The 23,131-nt window shown below is 49.2% G+C and overlaps 1 protein-coding gene across 1 annotated transcript in view; it reads right to left on the reverse strand.

Moving 5' to 3' along the window:
- Positions 1-23,131, reverse strand: part of SREBF2 (sterol regulatory element binding transcription factor 2) — a 59,280-nt gene that overhangs the window by 16,781 nt on the left and 19,368 nt on the right. The window contains exons 2-11 of the mRNA XM_055566264.1: positions 17,608-18,048; positions 16,420-16,601; positions 15,235-15,381; positions 13,613-13,834; positions 12,508-12,622; positions 12,145-12,326; positions 5,316-5,508; positions 4,525-4,706; positions 3,412-3,688; positions 488-657 (exon numbers count right to left, since the gene is read on the reverse strand). Of these exons, the coding sequence (XP_055422239.1) occupies positions 488-657; positions 3,412-3,688; positions 4,525-4,706; positions 5,316-5,508; positions 12,145-12,326; positions 12,508-12,622; positions 13,613-13,834; positions 15,235-15,381; positions 16,420-16,601; positions 17,608-18,048 (2,111 nt within the window). The remainder of the gene's footprint in view (positions 1-487; positions 658-3,411; positions 3,689-4,524; positions 4,707-5,315; positions 5,509-12,144; positions 12,327-12,507; positions 12,623-13,612; positions 13,835-15,234; positions 15,382-16,419; positions 16,602-17,607; positions 18,049-23,131) is intronic.

Consider the following 23,131-nt stretch of genomic DNA (forward strand, 5'->3'; position numbering starts at 1 on the left):
CAGTGGTCATGTATGGATGTGAGAGTTGGACTGTGAAGAAGGCTGAGCGCCGAAGAATTGATGCTTTTGAACTGTGGTGTTGGAGAAGACTCTTGAGAGTCCCTCGGACTGCAAGGAGATCAGCCCTGGGATTTCTTTGGAAGGAATGATGCTAAAGCTGAAACTCCAGTACTTTGGCCACCTCATGCGAAGAATTGACTCATTGGAAAAGACTCTGATGCTGGGAGGGATTGGGGGCAGGAGGAGAAGGGGATGACAGAGGATGAGATGGCTGGATGGCATCACTGACTCGATGGACGTGAGTCTGAGTGAACTCCGGGAGCTGGTGATGGACAGGGAGGCCTGGCATGCTGCAATTCATGGTGTCGCAAAGAGTCGGAGACAACTGAGCAACTGAACTGAACTGAACTGAGCGACTTTCACTCACTCACTTGGCTGGGAAGGGCGCTCTGAGAAGGTACAGGGGAGGGAAGTGAAGGACACTCACCGCCAGGAAGCCCAGCTTGCCTCCACACCTGGTCTTGAGCCCCATGGCGGCGGTCAGGTGGATCTCCACCAGCGTGCTCGGAGGGATCTTCTCCTCGGCACATTCAGCCAGGTTCACTGCGCACAAGGCCATGTGTACGTCGGAACAGGCGGATCCCACGGGAAGCTTGCCTACGGTGGCAGAAACGGGATGATGAATATTCACAGAGGCCCTCAACCCACGCTTTCTCCTGCCTCCTCCAGCACCTCCTCCAGCACCTCCTCCAGACAAGAGCAAGAGTAGAACCATGGCGGGGAAGCTGGTGGACTCTGTGATCAGACAGCCCTGGATAGGGCACCAGCCCTGCGACCCAGTAGCTCTGTGCTCCCTTCTACCTCACAGGTGGTTGAGGACAAGAGAAAGCACAGGTCCAAAGCCTGGCCCGCGGCCCCAGCCCTGGGTAAAGGAAGTGGTCAGGACTGCAGGTCAGTGGACAGGACTCAGGGGATGAGCTGCAGCATTTTCCCAAACGGTGTCAACAGCATGGCAGAGTTCTGCTAATACAGTCCCGTGTTTCCAAATGGTGCAAGAAAGGTTAAAAAAATAAAAACTGATCTGAATTTATCTTGCTTTAACAAGACCCCACAGTCTATAAGCACATACCCTTCTGAAGGAAGGAAGTTACACAAAACTGAGCCGTGACAGCCGGACACATCTTGGTGGGGAGGTAGACGGCCAGGAGAGGCTTACCGCACCCTCCTATGAGGGCCACACGGCTCTTTGGGGACCAGACCCCAAGGCACGTCAAAGGCTCCAAGGCTCTTACACTGCCACCTGCCTTGGTCCTCACTACAGTGAGGGGAGGTGGCCAGCACAAGCAGTTGCCTTGTTTTTTTTTCTTTTTTGGTGGGGGCAGGTTGTCCCTGAGGGGGCAGCCAGCCAGGCCTCCTGACCCCACCCGGCCTCTCTAGTCTCATATCAGGCCCCAGACTTCATTCGGCACAGACGTTTACGTATTGGTCTTCCCAGGAGGCACCACGAACTTGGCTTTCTCCTTTGCGGGGAAGGCAGGCAGAGGGCAGCGTGGGGACCATGTCATCTCTTGGTCACTGTCCTCTCAGGGCCCTGCTCAGGGCCAGGCCCACCGAGTGCTGGGTGAGTGTTGGGGATGAGCAGTGTGAACCATCTCAGCTGGAACTCTCCTGAACAGATGCAGCTTCCGGATCAGAGACCTGGATGGAGCCTGTTCCATCCCCAGGGGGTCAGGATGGATGGGGAAGCAGGGAAGGTCTGCACATGGGGCCCCACTGCGAGAGCTCTACAAGGCCGCAGGTGTTCCAGCCCCACAGCTGCCCTAGAGTCTCATCTCCATCCCCCTGGCCTGGGAGCACCCCACTGCTGGGCGAAGCTCCCCCAGCCACCAGGCCGCCTCCCGTCGCTGTGCCCACGGCTGCTCTCTGCCCTCGCCTTACCCACATCCCAGCAGCAACCTCCCTTCTTGAATCCTCCTCCCCACACACCAAGCCTCTCGGCCTCTCCTGCCTGGCCACCTCTCAGGTCAGCCTCTGCCCCGTTCCCTGTCCCTGCCCTGTCCTTTCCGTGCAAGTCTCCTCCCACATGCCCTGGAGGGGCCCTTTCATCACAAGCCCTCTCATCAGCGCCCATGGCTTTTATCCTCACCTGCAGACCAGAGACCCAGCTCCATTCCGTGGACAACAGATCCAGCACGGCCCCCACCACTGAATAGCCCTCCTCAGTGTCTCACGGGCAAGGGTCCCGAGCTGGATGTCTCACCTCCTCCCTAGAAAGCTGCGTGTCTCCTGTTCTCCCCACCTTTGTTGATGGCAACACGATTCACCCCAACTCTCAAGCAAAAAACCAGGGAAGCCCCTTACCCAATTTTCCTTACCCTTCCCATGCAATGAGTCCCCAAGGCCTATCAACCACTTGCTCCTTCCTGTCTGTCTGTCTTCTCGGCATCTGCACCCGCTCCCGCAGGGCCTCCTAAAGGCAGCCTCTCCATCGGAGTGAATCTTCTTGGCTTCAGAGCACAGGCCTGATGACGTCATCGCCCCCACTGTGCTGGCTCCTGTCACCCTCCCCTCACACAGCCCACCTGGGGACACCACCAGGTGGGGGAGGCTCCTCCTTGGGAACATGGCCTGGAAGGCACATCCCTTCAGCAGAGCCAGTGAACTCAAATGCCTCCTTGCACGCAAAGCCGAGACTTGACATGAAGCCTTTCAGGGCCCTACCCGACATGGACCTCTCCCTCCCAGCTGAAACCCAACTCTTCTGTGACCCCTAAACCACACTGAACTGTAATTCACCTGCTGACCAATCTGCTTCTCTATTACAGCAGGACTTTGTGGAATGAAATAAAGGATCATGTTTCACTGATTCTAAGACGCCATCAATTTTAAGTTTCTCCATTAACTTAAGCACCACCACAGAAAAAGCACTGCCAACTCAACCATGACACTCAATGTGTAGAGGACACAGCCTGGTGCAGAGATGTTAAAGTGAAAAAAACACGTGTCTTATAATGATGAAAGACTTCCCCGGTGGCTCAGATGGTTTAAAAAATCTGCCTGCAATGCAGGAGATCTGGGTTCGATCCCAGGGTCAGGAAGATTCTCTGGAGGAGGGCATGGCAACCCACTCCAGTGTTCTTGCCTGGAGAATTCCATGGATAGAGGAGCCTGGTGGGCTACAGTCCATGGGGTCGCTAAGAGTCTGACACGACTGAGCGACCAAGCACATGTAATGATGAACTGCAATCTTCACAGCCATGGCCATGGGTGAAGGGTTGGTCTAACCATCCTCGACGAGCACTGTAAAGGGGACTTTGTTCATCTGGGGCAGAAAACTGGCAAACTGAGGCTGGGTGGGGCGACGCTGTGGGGCACTGGGAGGCAGGCTAGGCTGCGGCGGCCAGCCCTCACCTGTGATGTGCAGCTGGTGCAGCCTGTGGTAGGCCAGGGCTGCATCCCGGGCGCTGGTCTTCGCTTCCTCCTCAAAGCCCGCAGCAGTGGCTGGGGCAGCCCGCCGGTGCTGGAAGACCTTCTTGAGCAGCCAGCGCACCAGGCGCAGCTTCTGCAGGCTGTAGCGGATCACGTTCCAGGAGAGGCTGCAGGCCAGGTCCAGGCGGGAGGTGGGCAAGGCCCGGCCCAGCACCGACAGGCAGGTCTGCAGGTTGGCTGCGGCAGCCGCGAAGTCCCCCTGGTGGGAAGCGAGAAGGTGTAACATTCGCCGGCCTTGGGGCAGCCTTTTAGTTTTGCTTTAGTGAAAACTCTTTCTCTTCAGTACTCCAGGTTATCAGAGTAATGCATGCTTAGTGAAGAAAAATCTGGGAAAACTCAGAAAGCTACAGAAAAGTACAAAGAAATCACCTGGAATCTTATCCCCTAGAATGACTGCTGCCATTCTGATATACTTCCTCCCAGCCTTTTTGCTAAACTGGGATTGTACTGCGTTCTATCTTTAAGCAAATATTCTATCCAGAATTTCCCATGGTACCTTTCATACATAAGATGATAACATGGATCGAGACAGTGAACCATGTGATCTTTTAGGCTTGTAGGTTCTTAAAGTGTGGTTCCCAGAGACCAGGAGCATCATCAGCCCCTGGGATCTTGTTAGAAATGTGAATTTTTGGTTTTCCATCCCACCCCTTCCCCCCTACCGACTCAGAACCTCTGGGATGGGCATGGGCCCTCAGGGTGGTCCTGATGACCCTGAAGTTTGAGAACCACAGTTTTAGACAAATTTGCAGTGGAACTGCTCTGACCGAGGATCTGAACAGGTCTCTGCCAACCTGAGAGGACCCAGTGGACAGTCTACTGCCCTGTACTGAAGACCCTGTCTGTGTTTTTCTCATTCCTGGAGGCCACACTTGGGAAACTAGGGTCAACGCTCTTCTCCCTTCCCATCATGCAACGGGTATGACACCTGAACCTTCCTTCCTGTACCTTTAAGAAGAGAGGACCCTGAAGAAGAGGGACAGAGGATGCCTACGCTCTGAGCATGACGGTCTCTGAGCCCGTGCGCAGACTCACCCGGGCGAGGTCCAGGTCTGCCTGCTTTCGGTGCCTCCAGAAGGTGACTGAGGATCGCGAGTGCGGCCGGATCACTGGCTCCCCGTGAACCAGCAGCTTCACAAAGACGCTCAGCACGATCATGCCATTCACCAGCCACAGGAGGAGCGTTGGCATCATCCAGTCGAGCCAGCCCCTGGAGCCTACAGAGAAGCGTCTCAGCTGAGCCCGTGAGGAAGGGCCCACCCACCTACCCTGGGCAGCCCTGGGGGTGCTGCAGGGCACCTGACCCACCCCTCAGGTTAAAGGAAGCAGCCTCCTCCCTCATGTTTGAAACAAATGTGATTGCTTCATTTAGTAACAATGTCTAAGTGCTTAGGTCAGGAATAAATACATGCAATTAATCCACACTGTAGAAAATCTGGGACAATTCCACAGCCTCAGTAAGAGCCCTGGAGCCCTTGTCACCACGGGGCAGAATGCCACACAAATCTCTGTTGGCCAAGGCAGGGCTCGCAGCTGGTTTGACAACTCAGGCAGTAAGACCACATCCTTCTCCAAACAGGCACACCCCAAACCCCCAACTACAGCCGAGCAGGGTCCTGATTTGTTTCACTATTTCCGACTGAACTTAGGTTTGCCCTGTTACTTGTACACGCAACTGATGCTGGTCACTATCAGAAGCAAGCAGGTGGGGCCCACTGCGAAAGCCCTTTGGGACCTGATGACAAACCAAGCGGGTTGTGGGCAGGGCCTTCTCCTGCCACAGCAGCCCACTCGTGCCCAGATGGCCCGAGGCGCCCTCCACCTACCTGACTCGAGCGACAGCATGCTGCGGCCGGGGCCTGAGTGCGGGTGCTGGTCTGCGTCGTGGGCCCCCCCCCACTGCAGCAGCGTGGTCAGGGGGTTAAAGGAGAGGCAGAGGAAGGTGAGGACACACAGCAGGATGCGGGAGCGGTCCACCATGCCCAGCGCCACCGGAGGAGAGTCCGGCTCATCTTTGACCTTCGAAACAGGGGGCCGCCAGGTGAGAAGAAAGACTTCAGCGAGTTCTTATAACATTTTACTTTTTATATATCGGAATCAGGACTCTGAGATTTAAATTCAAGACCATGAAGCTGGATGGGAATAAACTCAGGAGGGAACTAAGAGGTTCACGCCTCTCCCACTGCTGCTCAGACATGGGGGCCCTCGCTCCCTTGCCACCTGGGAGAAGAACATGGTCTAAAGACCGGAGTGAGAGGGGCCCTGCTGTTACCACAGTGCTCCGACACAAAAGAGAACACCCTGAGGGATTCTGCTTCTGTGTAATTCCACAACAAGCAAGCTGATCTAAAGCGACTGAAGGCAAAATCAAAAGTTAAGTCTGAGTCTGGAGAGGTATGGGTGAACTTCCTGCAAAAGTATATGTTCACGGGAGATAAATATGTTCTGTATCATTTTTTAAAAAAACTAGAAAGGATTTATTAATTTATTGTTATTTTTTAATTAAAGTATAATTGACCTACAAACACTATGTTGGCTCCAGGTACACAACACAGCGCCTGGATTATTTTCATACATGACACTATCTCTACGATAAATCTAGCTGCCATCTGTCACCAGACAAAATTATCACAACATTACTATTTTTCCAATGTTGTAAAGCTCTTCCCTCTGACTCATTTTTTTTTAAATCTGGAAGTCTGTATCTCTAAGTCTCCCCCTCCTATTTCACTCACCCTCCCATACCCCTCCCCTCTGGCAATTACTCATTTGTTGTCTTTATCTAAGCATCTGCTTCTGTTTTGTACTTTTTTTTTTTTTTTAAAGATTCCACATATAAGTGAAATTCTTAAAGAGATGAGAATACCAGATCATCTGACCTGTCTCTTGAGAAACCTGTATGCAGGTCAGGAAGCAACACTTAGAACTGGACATGGAACAACAGACTGGTTCCAAATCGGGAAAGGAGTACGTCAAGGCTGTATATGGTCACCCTACTTATTTAACTTCTATGCAGAGTACATCATGAGAAACACTGGGCTGGAAGAAGCACAAGCTGGAATCAAAATTGCTGGGAAAAATATCGGTAACTTCAGATATGCAGACGACACCACCCTTATGGCACAAAGTGAAGAGGAACTAAAGAGCCTCTTGATGAAAGTGAAAGTGGAGAGTGAAAAAGTTGGCTTAAAGCTCAACATTCAGAAAACGAAGATCATGGCATCTGGTCCCGTCACTTCATGGCAAATAGATGGGGAAACAGTGGAAACGGTGTCAGACTTTATTTTGGGGGGCTTCAAAATCACTGCAGATGGTGACTGCAGCCATGAAATTAAAAGACGCTTACTCCTTGGAAGGAAAGTTATGACCAACCTAGAGAGCATATTAAAAAGCAGAGACATTACTTTGCCAACAAAGGTCTGTCTAGTCAAGGCTATGGTTTTTCCAGTGGTCATGTATGGATGTGAGAGTTGGACAGTGAAGAAAGCTGAGCACAGAAGAATTGATGCTTTTGAACTGTGGTGTTGGAGAAGACTCTTGAGAGTCCCTTGGATTGCAAGGAGATCCAACCAGTCCATCCTAAAGGAGATTAGTCCTGGGTGTTCATTGGAAGGACTGATGCTGAAGCTGAAACTCCAATGCATTGGCCACTGCCGGGAGCCGGCGAGAGACATTCCACTCGTGACAAAGGTCATGAGGAAGGGGGCTCGGCATACGCAAAGGCGGGATCGAGCCTCGGGAGTGCCCCCGGATATTCTCGAGCATCTACCCCCCAAAAACCAGAGTCTGCCTACTTTATTGCTTTGTGCTCTCACCTCTGACTTTACTGGGGGCTGTCCCCCACCACCATCTCACTCTCTCTGTCAAAGAGTTAACTTACAGCTCCAATTAATAAAGTTCCTGGGCAATTAGGAGTGTTTAAATCCAAACCCCTCAGATGGCTCTTTAACTCGCCTAACAAGTTTAACCGGACACCTACAGCTATGCATACGATTGTTTACAGTCTCCCAGCCTCCAGAGGCACGGGAAGCTTAAGATATTCAAATAGCTTAGAGCCTCTCAGAGAATTAGAAACTGTCAGAATAAAACTAGTAAAAGATTTCATTGATGAGCCAATGTTTGTTGCCAAGTTTTCACATCCCCTGAATTGTATCCTTGAATGTGCATTAATTAATATAGTTGGTATGTAGAAAAAATAAGTAGTGGCCTGGTGTTAGTAACTTTAGACCCTTAAGGTAGTAAATTCTTTCCTTTGTAAACCCATTACACATCCACCCTATAGGAACGTAATCTTATCTTCGGAAGATGGCGCCAAACCTTAAAATAATTACTCTTAGAGAAAATAAGTCTTTGTTGATAAGTCCTTGTCAAGAGTCATAAAATGTTAATAGGCCTCTGGCCAGAAGATGATGTAAATCACCTAAACCATTTGTATCCGATAAATCTGCAGGAAAGAAACCCTGGTTTTTGATAAGCATCAAAGACTGCTGATTTTGCATCCCCTATTATCCTCTATGTGTAACTTAGGGTATAAAAGCCCCTGTTGAAAATAAAGCTATGGGCCTTGCTCACCAACGCTTGGTCTCCCCATGTCATTCTTCCCTTTAACTTCCAGCTGAGTGTCCATCTGGAGCGTGGATATCCTCTGCGACCATTTATTTGCCTGGGCTTCTAAGACCCACTCGAGAAGGTGTCTAAGGTGGGGCACCTTCCGCTATTCGAGAGGGCGCCTGCGGCCTCCGTGGTCAGAGCTAACCTGGTGTCACGGGTTATATTGATTTTCCGCGTAAACCAAGCCACTCAGCTTCTTTTCTCCACTGAATTTTCCTACTGAGCTATCCTCATTCTATTACTCTTTATTATCTCTAATTAACATTTGAATAGGTCGCCTAGCCGTCTCTCCTTCGAATACCCTGGATCAGCTGGGGCTGGACCCCGGCAGGCCACCTCATGCGAAGAGTTGACTCATTGGAAAAGACCCTAATGCTGGGAAAGATTGGGGGCAGGAGAGGAAGGGGACGACAGAGGATGAGATGGCTGGATGGCATCACCGACTCGATGGACATGGGACAGGAAGGCCTGGCGTGCTGCAATTCATGGGGTTGCAAAGAGTCGGACACAACTGAGTGACTGAATTGAACTGATAAGTGAAATTATGTGTGGTTAGCTTTCTCTGTCTGACTCATTTCACTTAGCATAATAGCCTCTAGGATCATACAGGTTGTCACAAAATTTTATTCTTTTTTATGGCTTTTTTTCCTCAGAAAAATAGCCAGAAGTGGAAGTGCTAAACTGGATGGTGTTGTCTTTTAAACTTTTTGAGGAACCTCCATACTAATTTCCATAGTGGCTGCACCAACTGACATTCCCACGACAGCTGGGTGAGGGCTCCCTTTTCTCCACATCCTTGCCAACACTTGTCATTCTCTGACTAATTTCACTTTAGTATAATACCCTCTAGGTCCATCCACAGTGTCGCAAATGGTAAGATTTCATTATTTTAAATGGCTAATATTTCATTGCATATATACCACATCTTTACCCATTCATCTATTTATAGGCACTTAGGTGGCTTCCATACCTTGACTATTGTGAATAAGGCTGCAATAAACACAAGGGTACATATATGTTTTCAAATTGGTATTTCTGTTTTCTTCAGAAAATACCCAGAAGGGGAACTACTGAATTGGGTGGTAGTTCTACTTTAAACCTCTTTTTTAGGGATCTCCTTCCATACTGCTTTCCATAGTGTGTGTGCTACTCACTCAGTCGTGTTGGACTCTTTTCGGCCCCATGGACTATAGGACTCTTTTCGGCCCCATGGACTATAGCCCACCAGGCTCCTCTGTCCATGGGATTCTCCAGGCAAGAACACTGGAGTGGGCTGCCAGTTCCTTTTCCAGGGGATGAACCCAGGTCTCCCACACCGCGGGCAGATTCTTCACTGTCTGAGCCACCAGTGAAGCTTTCGATAATGGCTGCACCAGTTTACATTCCCACCAACAGTGCACCAGGGTTCTCTTCTCCACGTTCTCGCCAACAATTGTTATTTGTTGTCTTTTTGATAATAGTCACTCTGACAGGTGTGAGGTGGTATCTCACCATGGTTCTGATTTGCATTTCCCTGATGATTACTGATGTTGAACCTTTTCATGTGCCTGTTGGCCATTTGTACGTCTTCTCTGGAAAGATGTTTGTGTCCTAGGTCCATTCTTAAATTGTTTATTCTTCCGATGTTGAATCCTCCAAGTTCTTTGCATATTTTGGATATTAACCCCTTGTCAGACAAATACCATTTTCCATTCAGTAGGTGGCCCTTTTATTTTGCTGATAGTTTCTTTTGCTGCAAAAGCTTTTTAGTTTGCTGTAGTCCCATTTGTTTATTTTTGCTTTTGTTTCCCTTGCCTGAGGAGACATACTCAAAAAAATATTGCTGAGACGGGTAACAAAGAGCATACTGCCTGTTTTCTTCTGGGAGTTTTATGGTTTCAGGTCTTACATTTAGGTCCTTAATCTGTTTTGAGTTTACTTTTGTAGATGGTGTGAGAAAGTAGTACATCTGATTCTCTTGCATGGAGCTGTCCTGTTTTCCCAGCAGCGTTTACTGATGAAGCCGTCACTTCCCTGCTTTGTATATTCTCACCTCCTTTGTCACAGGTTGACTGACCACATAAGTAGGTTTATTTCTGGGCTTTGTATTCTGTTCATGGATCTACGTGTCTGTTTTGTGCCAATACCATACTGTTCTGATTACTGAAATCAGGGAACCTACTACCTCCAGCTCTACTGTTCTTTCTCAAGACTGTTTGGCTACTTGGGGTCCTGTGTGTTGCCATATAAATTTTAGGATTTTTTTTTCTAGTTCTGTGAAAAATGTCATTGGTATTTTCATAGGGATTGCACTGAATCTATAGACTGTCTTGAGGAGTATGGTCATTTTAGCAGTATTAATTATTGCAGTCCACAAGCACGGTATATTGTTCCATCTGTGTCCATCACCATTAGAGGTTTCTTTCATCAGTGTCTTATAGTTTTTTTAGTACAGGTCTTTTAGCTACTTAGTCAGATTTATTCCTAGATAACATTATTCTTTTCGATGCAACTGCAAGTGAGATAGTTTTCTTAATTTCTCTTTCTGGTACTTTGTTAGTATAGAAATGCAACCAATTTCTGTATATTAATTTTATATCCTGCAATCTTGCTAAACTTATTAATCTAGTAGTTTTTTTGGTGGCATCTTTAGAATTTTATATATATAGTATCATGCCATCTGCAAACAGTGACAGTTTTACTTCTTCCTTTTCAATTCGGATTCCTTTTAACTTCTTTTTTAGGATTTCCAATTCTATGTTGAATAAAGTGGCAAGAGTGGGCATCTTTGTCTTTTTTTGCGGGGGGTGGGGGAGGGGTCAGGTAGGCCATGCGGTACAGCTTATGGTATCTTAGTTCATCGACCAGGGATCAAACCTGGGCCACTGGCAGTGAAAATGTCGAGTCCTAGCCATTGGACCACCAGGGAATTCCTCTGGGCATTCCTGTCTTCCACCTGATCTTAGAAAAAATACTTCCAGTTCTTTCCTCTGTATCATAATTATTGTGAGTGACATAAGTCTACATATTTATTAAAACACTTATTGTACAATCAGTAAAATAGGTGTATTTTATCATATTTAAATTATACCTCCAAGTTGATTAAAGACCATACTTTAGTATGAACCTATTTTCAGAAGCTTACCTATTCTAAACCCACAACACTGTTTTCTCCCCATTTTACAGAAGAACTGGAGGCAGAGGCTCTGCCGGCCTGGGGAACCAGACTGGAGTCAGCTCTCCCTGACTCCTGGTGTGTACATACATGTCATTTCTTTTCAACATTTTTAAGCCACTTGAAAATTTCTTCTGATGATTCAGACACTTATCCAATTCAAGGTATATGTCATACGGACTCATGTTTCCAAACAGAATCACACTTATAAAATATTTCAAAAATAGAGCTTCCTTAATAAAATTAAGCAGATGCTACAATAAATAGTCTGATCAACAACTTATGGTAGAAGGAAACTTGTGCTTTTGAAGCCAGAAACTGCCAGTGTCAAAATACAGCACAAACCCCAGTGGTCTCCACAGGGTCCTAGGAAAATCATTAGGCTTGAGTCTCTTCTAACTCCATTAAACAATTGCCATGGGCTTTCTCCCACAATTAAAGGCCCTTGGTAGGAATGTTATCTGTTAAGACTGCAAATTGTAAACATTTCCTGAAGAGGACCCAGAGGCAGCTTCATCCTAACCCAATTAAACAACCTCACAAAGCAGTCTTGCCAGGCTCATTACAGCCGAGGAAAGCAATGAGGAGCCTCTAGCAACTCCTAGCTCTGCCTGACAGCTGCTGTGTGTCCCCGTTCTGGATTTGGCCCTTATTTCTCTCTGATGGGCCCTTTCAGCAAAGACCAATAAAACCACGGGCTGTCTCCTCACATAGAGTCAGTCTTCTTTTTCTTTAGTTTTCAGTATGTGACTGATTTCACAGAATTCTTGCTCCTCTCCAGCTTGAGGCCTCTGAACACCTGGCCTGGACCTCTGTCTGCAATCTCCTCACTATTAACTTATGGAAGATGGGAGAGATTCCCAGGGTTAGGGATTTCAAAAGCTCATTACCTTTGCATCATCCAATAGAGGGCTTCCTGGCTCTGAGTCGATGGAGTACGGGGAGAAGCCAGCCTGGGACCCTGAGTCGGAGGCCGGAGGTGACATCAGAAGGACATTCTGATTAAAGTCATCGATCTTCAAGTCCACGTCATTGTCCACCAGGCTGCCCAGGTCGATGCCCTTCAGGAGCTCTGTAAAGAAAACCCTACCTGGCAAACGGTCGGTTTTATAACACTCGGCCTGCACCAGGGCAGGGCTAGGAGGGACGCACAGCCCCTGCTGCGGCTTCGCCCGTGGTGGCGCCTCGCACACGTGCCCATGGGCCCGCCCCAGTGCCCAGCATAGGACCCCTCCTATAACGAGTGCACTCACTGCTCTTCTGATTGGCCAGCTTCAGCACCATGTTCTCCTGGCGCAGTTTATGATTGACCTGCTGCAAGTATTTGATGTAGTCGATGGCCTTCCTCAGAACGCCAGACTTGTGCATCTGGGAAGGAAGACGGGTGAGAAACACAGCGGCATCAGACCAGCCTGCACAGTGAGGGCAGCTGAGGCCCAGAGCTCAGGTTCTGGAGTGGGAGGTCCTTGCTGGGTTCAGGTCCTGATTCTTCCACTAACTAGCTGTGTAACCCAGGACAAGTTACTCAGCATCTCTGAACCTCACTTTTCCTCCTCTGTGAAATAGGGATAATGACAATATATGAGTCATAGGCTTGCCATGAGGATTAAAAGAGATAATGTGTGTAAAGAGCTTAGCCTCTGGCCTGGCACATAGTAGCACTAAATATGAGCTGTTATTCCTACTTCTTATAATAATCCTAGCACCAAAACAAACTTGAAGGAAAATAAGCAACAAAAAACCAGAGCACTGTTGGATGGTTATCTTAAATAAAGGTGTATCAGTACCTTTCAGATTTGAGGGCTACCAAGAAAACTGTATTTTCTTTGAAAATAGAGGTAAAGATAAACAGATAATAGATTTAAAAATCTACATGCCAAAGCCAAAAGATACATTAACTGAAACACCAGAAATACATGAAAAATAAATTTCTTCTTATTTGTTCTTGGTCAAAGACCCAATCTACATTTTATCTCCTCCCTAAAAGGTTAAAATATTGCTAGCCATCCCTGAATATGATTAAACATTTGCCAAAAATGCCATCGGCTGACTAAGAGGTGCACGTGGTCCTGTACTTGGCCATCAGTGAGCAGCAGGAGCAGGGGCACGGTGGTTGTGGCGGGCAGTGAGTAGCCACCACTGCAGAGCAGAATCAAAGGTCCAGGCAAACTACTGCCTGACAACTCCCAACAGCTAACACTTTACAGAATTTCAAAACACCAAGATGCTTTAATAAGAAGCACCTTTAACTATTCCTGCATTCACTCACTTGGGCCTGGGTCTTCCCTAAATTCCCAAAGCAAAGACAGACAGAGGGGAGATGACGGGGCATGAGACAAAATTCTGCTTGGCACCCACCTTGGCATCAGTCCCCATGACCAGGTCCTTCAACTCAATGATTTTGTCATTGATGGAGGAGCGATACCGCTTCTCGATGATGTTGTGTGTCGTCCGCCTTTCTCCTTCCTTGGGAGGCTCAAGCTGCTTGACTCCCCCGGGGACCTGCTTAATGGGCACCTTCTCTTGTCCCATCATCACAGGCATCGTGGTCAGAATGGTCCCATTGCTGCCCACCAGGGTCTAGAACAGACACAAGGGCAGAATGATCGCCTGGTTAGCGTGAGGAAAGCAACCTCAGGACATGAACCCACTGGCCCTGACCACGTAGCATCACCTGAAAATGCTGTGTGTGGTCTGACGCCTTGCTTGGGATAATCAGGTCTGGAAGCCCTGGGAGCCACGGTATTGGGCACTGTGCCCTTTCAGAGTCACTGCTGGTTAGTCTGTGCCACAACAGCACTAGTGTGGATCGATGCCAACCTTTGGTGTAAGGATGCCAGAAAATGTCTACAGTTTCTGCTTTGCTGTCAACCCGTCAGCCGCCTCTGAGCTCGTGTACAATGCTGCACCAACCACAAAACTTTCTCCTGTGTGTGACGCATGTTTTCCTCCCACATGACGGAGAACTAACTTATTGGATTTCCTTATACAATTTGACCATCAAAAACCTCAAGGGCAGAAGTGACAATCAGAGCTATTTTATTAAATAAACACACCAACTATGGAGGCATCCCCCTGTTTTCCCCTCAGATCTGCTTTTCCTTCTCTTTGTTTCTATTTTCACTGATTTTAGTTTTATTTTCTTCAACAAATGGCCTCAATATCCAAATGGCCAATGAGCAGATAAAACACTTCTCAAATGCATGAGTCATCAAGAAATAATTCACACAGTCAAAGGTACACATTTCAACTGTACAACTTAATGGAATTGTGATGTATGTAATACAGTGTGTGTAACCAATGTAACCCTGATGAAGACACAGACCCTTTCTATTTCCCGAGAAAGTTCCCACACGCCCCTTCCCCGTCTTCGTAATCACTGCTCTGACTTCTATCACTGTCTTCTTAAACTTCATACACTGGAAACATCAGCATGAATTCTTTGTGATCAGCAACTTTTGCTCAGCATACTATTTCTGAAGGCCAGCCATATAGCTGTATGTATCAATAGTTCTTTTTGGATGGATAGCTGGGTTGATTGTGGTTTTTGGCTTTTATGAATAATGCTTACTTTTGACTTCTGATTACTTTTTTCTGTCAGACTCTCTGGCCACAAGATGCGGACAGTGACCAAGACCCTACACATTAAGTAAGGGACCTTGCACAACCCACCTTGAAGCCCTTCCCTGCCTAGGCTTCTTCAGAAGCTAAACCCCCATCGGCAGGACCTAAGAGGCAGATGGTCCTGTGTGGACCTGCAGCTCCTCTGCGGTCCCTCCCTTGCTCCTCATAAACCCTAGGACTCCCACATAACACTAGGTGCTGGTACTTCTCAAGGAGAAAAAAAAAAACTAAAAAGGGATGATTTTGCAATTTGACTGACACATTTCATAGAGTTTCTGCATCTATTCAGGGTCTGGAGGCTTTGTTAACATCTCTGAGGCCTAATACGCCCAAGAAAGAGGGGGCACAGCTCTTACCGGAACTTGCAGGGCGGCTGTCTGGATGGGGGTGGTGAGGGCAGTGAGGGCGGGGTTCTGGACTGCGGCCATCACGGGGCTGCCATCTGTCTTCAGTGTGGTCAGGACAAGGGAGTCTGTCTTGATGATCTGAGGCTGTACCAGGACCTGCATGGAAAAGGAAGAAAAGGAAAAGGAAGCTAGCACTGTATTTCTTTTTTCCCTCTTTTGGCTGCACCATCCAGCATATGAGACCTTAAGTTCTCAGACCAGGGATGGAACCCATACCCCTTGCCGTGGACGTGTGAAGTCCTAACCATTGGACCACCAAGGAAGTCCTGGCAGTGCTATTTTTCTGTTTTGTGTTACTTCTTGCTGCAAAGACCCTCCAGACAAGAATGATAAAATTTTCATAAAACTGAGAATGTAGCTTGACTACTGGGTTGAGGGGGAGAAACAGCACAGCTAAAGAGGGTTTGGGGCTTCGCTTCTGGAGTGGCTCAGTGGTAAAGGATCTGCTTGCCAAGCAGAAGACGTGGCTAGATCCCTGGGTCAGGAAGATCCCCCTGAGAAAGAAATGGCAACCCATTCCAGTATTCTTGCCTGGGAAATCCCATGGACAGAGGAGGCTGGCAGGCCACAGTCCATGGGGTCGCAAGAATTGGCTACAACTCAGCGACTAACCAAAAACAAAGAGGGTCTTGGGATGGAAGATTGAAAGGCTTCAATGTGAGCAGTGCCAGGAGCCTAGCTAGTGCGGAGAAGCCGTGGCGCAGAGGGACTGTGGAGGGGAGAGAGATCTGATTATGGACAAACTGAGGAATGCCAGGTATATGGCTGAAAAGCAAATATGGTAAACCTGGATTTTTTAAGATAAATTACTTCATTAGTTGGAAATACAGTCCACTGTGATGCATGTCTTAAAGACATTTTAGCACATCTGTTTTCAGTTTTATACCCATTACAAGTGCAAATAAGTTAATACACCAGCATTTACTGAGTTTATATGAGTGCCAGTGTCCACCTACAGATGTCATCTCTACTGGGTCTCACTGGTGCTTCGTAAGGTCCAGTGGCCCCAACCTGCCCCCACCAGTGGCTCCCTCACATCCTGCTGGCCCTGCTTGGTATGTAGACCCCATCCTCCATCACAGACTGGCCGAGAGCCCCTACCAAGGCCTCCCGGAACTCCTGCCGGCCACCTACCGGGACCTGCTGCACCTGGGGGGCAGCCACCGTCTGCACCGTGGCCGGGGCCAGGGTCTGCAGCGTGCCATTGGCCGTCTGCGTCAGCACCCGCTGGGCCTGCACCGTCTGCACCTGCTGCTGGATGGCGACTGGCTGCACCTGGGAGGAGGTCACTAGGCTCTGGACTTGAGGCTGAAGGACTTGGGAAGAGAGGAGAAGAAAAGTCACACGGACGAGGAATGCATTCTGTCACGGTAGCTGCATTGTAACCGAGCGCCTCGGAAGGACCCCAGCTCCTTGCCTGCTTCTGGAGAGGATGTGGAGAGCCGTCCACAAGGTGGTCAAGTGGACAAGAAGATCCTGTGAGGGCTGCCTCAATTTCTGAGTGAACGAGTAGAAGCTATTTCATTACTCCAGGTGCTGGAGTGCAGGTGAGAGGAGCTAAACAGCAAATGGCTGCCCCCAACGAGCGAGTTAACAAATGTTAGAACCAACTCCTGGGGCTTCATTGGCTCCCAGGAAATGAATGGAAAGTGTACTTTGGGATGACTGTTTTGGCTTTTTGCTCTGTCGCCTTTCCCCAGCCCCGAAACCCCTGAAGCCCACTGAAGAGCTGGCAGATCCTGTGAAATAAATTAGTACAGCAGGACTAATCACACCCTGGGCTCTCCACAGGGTCAGAGAGAAATCCCACCCATGAAAAGGGGCTGGGACACTACACAGCGCAGAGAGTTGCTGGTTCGCTACGCACATAGCGGAGGGCCCACTCCGGGGCCTGCCACTTCAGGAGACAGGGTGCCCACGTCAAAGGTGCGCTCCTCTCGACGCTCAGATGTTGGCTGGATGCCAGGTTCTCAACCTACAGGAGCTGCGATCCTCCTGGGGCCTGGGTTAAGACCCATTTCACACAAGCCTCCACCTCTAGTTCTCAGGATAGCCCTGAGCCTACAGTGCCTGTTGAGAGTCTGTGACCACGAATCCTTGAAGCAGACCCAACAGACACTAAGGTATCTGAAGAGCGGGAACCTGATCCTGCACCACCAGGCTCAGTTAACCAAAACCTCATTCAGACCAGGCCAGGTCACTAAGATTCTGTCATCCCCAGGGAAGACAGAACTCTTCTCCATATGCCTCCACAGTGTCTGCAGACTGGCCTGAAAACTTTTGAACCCACTAAAGGCTATGGCATCTGAGTTCTCAAGTCACCTTGAAAGCTGGTAGCTGCATTCTGGTAGATGACGGGCTGCTGGATGATCCTTGTCTGCGGAGCGGTGCTGAAGGTCGGGGTGATCATGACGGTCTGCTGCGGCAGCGGGGCGGGGGGCGGGGGCTGCGGCTGGGGGCGGGGCTGCAGAACCGGGGCCGCCCTTGGCGGGGTGGGACCCGAGGCAGCCGGCGCCTTGACCTGGAGGGTCGCAGCCTGCGAGGAGGTGGCCGAGGGGGAGAAGGCCGGTAGCGGGACCTGGCTGAAGGGCCGCTGCCCAGAGGGGTCCCCGCTCCCGGCTCCGGCTCCGCCACTGCTGCTGCCGCCGCCGCTGCCACTACCGCTGCCACTGCCACTGCCACCGCCAGGGAAGGAGCCACAGAGCGGCTCTGAGAACAAGTCAGGGAACTCGCCCACTTGATTGCTGACGAACTGCAGCATCTCTGTGAACACACGGAAAGGGGTAATTTTACTGCCGTCCAAAACGTCTAGTTTAGTGGGTAAATATGAGATAAAACATCTTGGTTGTACTTGTTTGTAGTGTAGCTTTGGATCTAAAAAAGGGAAATAAACTTGAAAAGTATTTAGCATCATAAACAAACAAAATGTTGATTAACTTTTAAATTTGCTTAAGAACCTGAGGCACAAGAACTTGGGCAATCTCTGGGAGATGGGGAGGAACAGGGAGGCCTGGTGTGCTGCAGTCCGCGGGGTCACGAATACTGGGACGTGACTTAGCAGCTGAACAAGAACTAAGGCATGAGAAAATCCAACAGCTTTCCCAAGACCAGGGCAGAGACCGGTGACCTCTCTCACGCGTGGGGACTCAATGGGGACAACATGGCCGACCATGGGTGAGCGGGACAGGACTTCACGTGGCTCCTTTTCTCCCTCCTCACCATCTCCAGGCTCGCCCTGCCTGCTTTCCTCATTGTCTGCATCAGGTCTAACAGGAGCCGCCTCTGTGCTGGGTGAGTGCTGCCTTTGGAGGGGGCTGCTGGCTCCATATTACAGTTGGGGGAGTCGCCGCCTTAAGTCTTTGGGGCTCAGCAGCCTTGCACTGTGAGGCCACCTCCAGTCCTGGCCAGCATTGCTCCCCATGGCAGAGCAGGAGTCGGCCAGACCTGACTCTCCTCACCACAGGCAGGCTCTGGGCCTTCCCTCCATCCTGGGCAATGGAACCCACAAGGATGATGAAGGTGATGGCCCCAAAGAAAAGATCTTACACAAGGTTGAGAACAGGGAAATCACTCGGCCAAGGTCACACAGTGCACCAGGGCACAGTAAGGATTAGTACCAGTTCTTGGCCTCCCACCTTCGAGTTCTTCCACTGCACCGTCAGAAGGTCAGGGCAGAACAACCCAGGCCCTGGAGTCCCCTAGCTGTGCCCCTTTCCTTTGTGCAAGGAGTCTGTGGGGCCAAGGGCATGTGTCCACTGGAGACCATGCCCCTCTTCTAGATCGTGCTCTTAAGTACCCGGGACCCTAAATTCCCAGCCCTGAGGGCCGCAAGCCTGCTTCCAGGGCCTCTTCTCCTGGTTCGTCCTCCCAAAGGTTTACCCAAACCAAACTTAATCCACGACCAACAGCTCATCTCTCATGACTCCTTCCCTCCCCATAGGGCTGCTTCCCACTGGGACTCTGGGGCCTCAGCTGTGTCCAAGGTATTTTCAGATCTACAATCCTCTACCCAGTCCACATCCTCCCCCTTTTCCTTTCCAATATATTCCCAAGAAGCTACTGCTTGCTCCTAAACTGTGGCACCCTCCTCTCAAACCCTCAAGGCAGCAAGATGCTCTGATTTGGTCACACAAAGAAGAAAGAAAAACAAACAAAAGCCCCTAAGCACTATCTCTAATCATTCTCCAAACCTCCACCAGCAAGTCCTTCCCAGGTCTCTAACTGTGTATGTGTGCGTGTGCTCATCATGTGTGTGTGAATCTGGGCTATGAAGAGTCTTACGTTAGGCAAGTAAAAAGCTACCCAGGGGTTTCTAGAGTGACCTAGCAGTTCAGCACGTTTTTGTGTTCAGTCAGTTCAACCTGCTGGAAAAACAGCACCTCACAAGATTAAATGACTACACAGTGGCGCTATTTACCAACACCTTGACACTCAGCTCCGTCCCGACTCAGCCTGTCACCTGTGGGAGGGAGGAGTGGGCAGAATGCCACAGATAACTGTAACTTGCGCCAACTAATTCCAATTTGTCATATGTGATTATTGAGCAATATCCTCAAATTAGCACAAAATTTAAACAAAACAATTCAGTGCTGACACGTTCCAGGCACAATTTCTTAAAATGCTTTAAGACAGTGATTAAGAGAAACCCTATAATTTGTTGAGCCTTCCCGTAAGATCTCCCCACTGGGGAAGCAACACAGAGGGCTACTTTGTGAGCTGTAAGACTCTTACTCCCCCACTAACTGCCCCAATCCATGGAAAGGGAAGGAGGGCAAAAGAGGCGGGAGGGCAGACGGGCATAGGCTTTGGCACCAAGTGGATCTCGAATCTAATCCGCTGTGTGAACATGGGCAAGTCACTTCTTTCCACATCCCTGTTTCCTCACAAGAGGCTGCCTCAAGAAGACTTGGCTTCTTTGTGGTGAGGATTAATAAGATAATGTATGCAAAGTGCTTGGTGAGAGGCTGACCCTTACAAAGATCCCTGTCAGTGGGGCCTCTGAAGCCCTAGTCCATGGGTGCTTGGCTCCACTTTCCCTGTCAAATGCTCTCCAGAAACTTTTGTGGGGGGACACTTGGGCTGGCTGGGGAAAAGTCACGTGCAGAGGCCACACAGCTTAGCTCACAAAGCAGGGTGTGTTAGGCAGATGGAATGTGACTGCTTAAATTAAAAAAAAAAAAAAATCCTTTTCAACCCACACATGATGAGCTCCAGCAGAGCTGCCTCCAGCCAGGCAGACGGGCACTGGGCTGAGGGGCACAGAGGGGCGGTTGAGACTGAGCACGTGAAGCAAGAAGTAAGGAAGAGGCCCTGGGAGCCACTGCAGCAGCAGCCCCTGGGCCTCCCTGGACCCAGCTGGCCGCAGTGACAGGGGAGGCCGCGCAGGCGCAGATCTGCTCTGTACCTCGGGGTACTCCCTGGGAGCGCCCCGCATCTCCTGGTGCTTCCCTGTTCCCATCACTCGTGTGCCATGGCCACGCAGGCTCCCGTGTCTGCAAAGAGCCATGAAACCTGGAAAAGGGAGGCCTAAGAGAAGGCAGTTTGTTGTTTCTGTGTAAATAATCCTCTTTCTTTTTGGCCGTGCTGGGTCTTCTTTGCTGTGTGGGCTTTTCTCTAGTGGCGGCGCATGGGCTTCCCACAGCAGTGGCTTCTCTTGTTGCGGAGCGCAGGCTCAATAGCTGTGGCTCACTGGCTTAGTGGGATCTTCCCAGGCCAGGGGTCAAATCCGTGTCTCCTGCATTGGCAGGTGGATTCTTTCCCACCGAGCCACTGGGAAGTCTGGGTATTTTTATGGAGCTTTGAAAAAGCAGTTGGGCGAGACATGGAGGACCAGACATGGGCCTCCTTGGAGCTGGGCCACCGCCTGAGGCCTGCAAAGCCCAGCTCACTGGGTGGGCTGGAGGGGCGTCCTGTCAGTCACCTTCCCCACCAAGCTACCCTCCTGTGTTTAGCTGCTTCATAAACTAAGATTCAAGTTGCCTAATAAAGTAAGCTGGGCCCCAAGAAACTACATGTGGGTTCTGATCATGTAACCAAAATTAGAGGCTTCGGCTGTCACCTGTGCATGACAGTCCCGGGTTCCATCCAAAGAGATCCCAAGTTGACGTGTACCTTACAGGGCCTGGGACCCGGAGGTAACATAAGCCACTGTGTCTGGCTCGGTCCAGTGGCATCTACCTGAGAATGAAAGTGAGAGTGAAGTCGCTCAGTCGTGTCTGACTCTTTGCGACCCCATGGACTGTAGCCCACCCACCAGGCTCCTCCCTCCATGGGATTCTCCAGGCAAGAGTACTGGAATGGGTTGCCATTTCCTTCTCCAGGGGATCTTCCCGACCCAGGGATCGAACCCGGGTCTCCCGCATTCCAGGCAGACGCTTTATCTGAGCCACCAGGGAAGCCCTGAGAATGAGGTAACCTGAAATCCAATCAGATTAATTTCGGTCAGAAATAAAGAATCTGAAGCTCCAAACAGGGTAATGACGTTTCCATTACTGCAGCTGGTCAAAAATCCTTTCTGTGGGTGTTTGTTACTGAGCCCTGTTAGGTGCTAGAACTGTTTTACAAAGGTCATTTATACTTATATTTTGTATTTATTATGGATCTTGGGTTAGACAATGTTTTCTTAAAGATTTTTTTTTTAGATGTGGACAATTTTTAAAGTCTTTATTGAATTTGTTACAATGTTGCTTCTGCTTTATGTTTTGGTTTTTTGGCCATGAGGCATGTGGAACAGCTCTCTGACCAGGAGTCCAGCCTGCGCCCCCTGCACGGGAAGGTGAAGGCTTAACCTCTGGGCTGCCAGGGAACTCCCTAGACAATGTTTTAAAATAATTTTCTTTTTTAAACCATAAAAGTAACATATTCACTACAGAAAAATTTAGAAAAAAATTAAATGAAAAAAAAAAAATCATCCAGCAATTCCATCACCCAGAGACATCTACCATCAATGTTTTGATGTGTATCTTTCCAAACTTCTTCTCATTCAAGGTTTGCTTGCAAACACAAGCATGCACACATGTGGGATGGTTTTACAAAAATGGGATCACACTGGGGAGATGCTATTTTGTCCCTGTTTCTTTCGCTTAATAAAACACGAAGGGTATGTAGTGTCAACCACTATGGACAGAGTGTCACCCTTTCTGAGTCCTGCATTCACACTGCCTTGTGGTGTGCTCTTCGGCATCGTGTTACAGTGCATTAGGGACCAGGATTCAACCACCTGGTTAATCACTTGGTGATGATGAATGAATGCGTTCATCTTTTTGGCATGATGAACAACTCTTAAAAAATCTTGAACAAGGATCTTTTCCCACTTATCTGATTATTTATTTCCTTAGGATAAGTTCTAGAAATTAGATGGCTGGGTCAACAGACATGTATTCTATATATACTTCAGAAAGGTTATAACAATCTATATTCCTGCCAGTGTTTTCCCACATTTATTTCTGTCCATTTGATAGTGGGAAAAAAACAGCTAATTGTTCTGATTGACATGAATAAGTATTGCTGCTGCTGCTAAGTCACTTCAGTCGTGTCTGACTCTGTGCGACCCCATAGACGGCAGCCCACCAGGTTCCCCCGTCCCTGGGATTCTCCAGGCAAGAACACTGGAGTGGGTTGCCATTTCCTTCGCCAATGCATGGAAGTGAAAAGTGACAGTGAAGTCGCTCAGTTGTGTCCGACTCTTCGCGACCCCATGGACTGCGGCCTATCAGGCTCCTCCATCCATGGGATTTTCCAGGCAAGGGTGCTGGAGTGGGGTGCCACTGAGGTTAAATGTCACTCCCCCCATTTCACTGGCCATTTGTATCCCTTCTTTGCAAACTGCCTGCTCTTGACCTTTGTT

This window comes from Bubalus kerabau, chromosome 1 (assembly GCF_029407905.1).
Source record: "Bubalus kerabau isolate K-KA32 ecotype Philippines breed swamp buffalo chromosome 1, PCC_UOA_SB_1v2, whole genome shotgun sequence".
In the NCBI taxonomy this organism is placed as follows: Eukaryota; Metazoa; Chordata; class Mammalia; order Artiodactyla; family Bovidae; genus Bubalus; species Bubalus kerabau.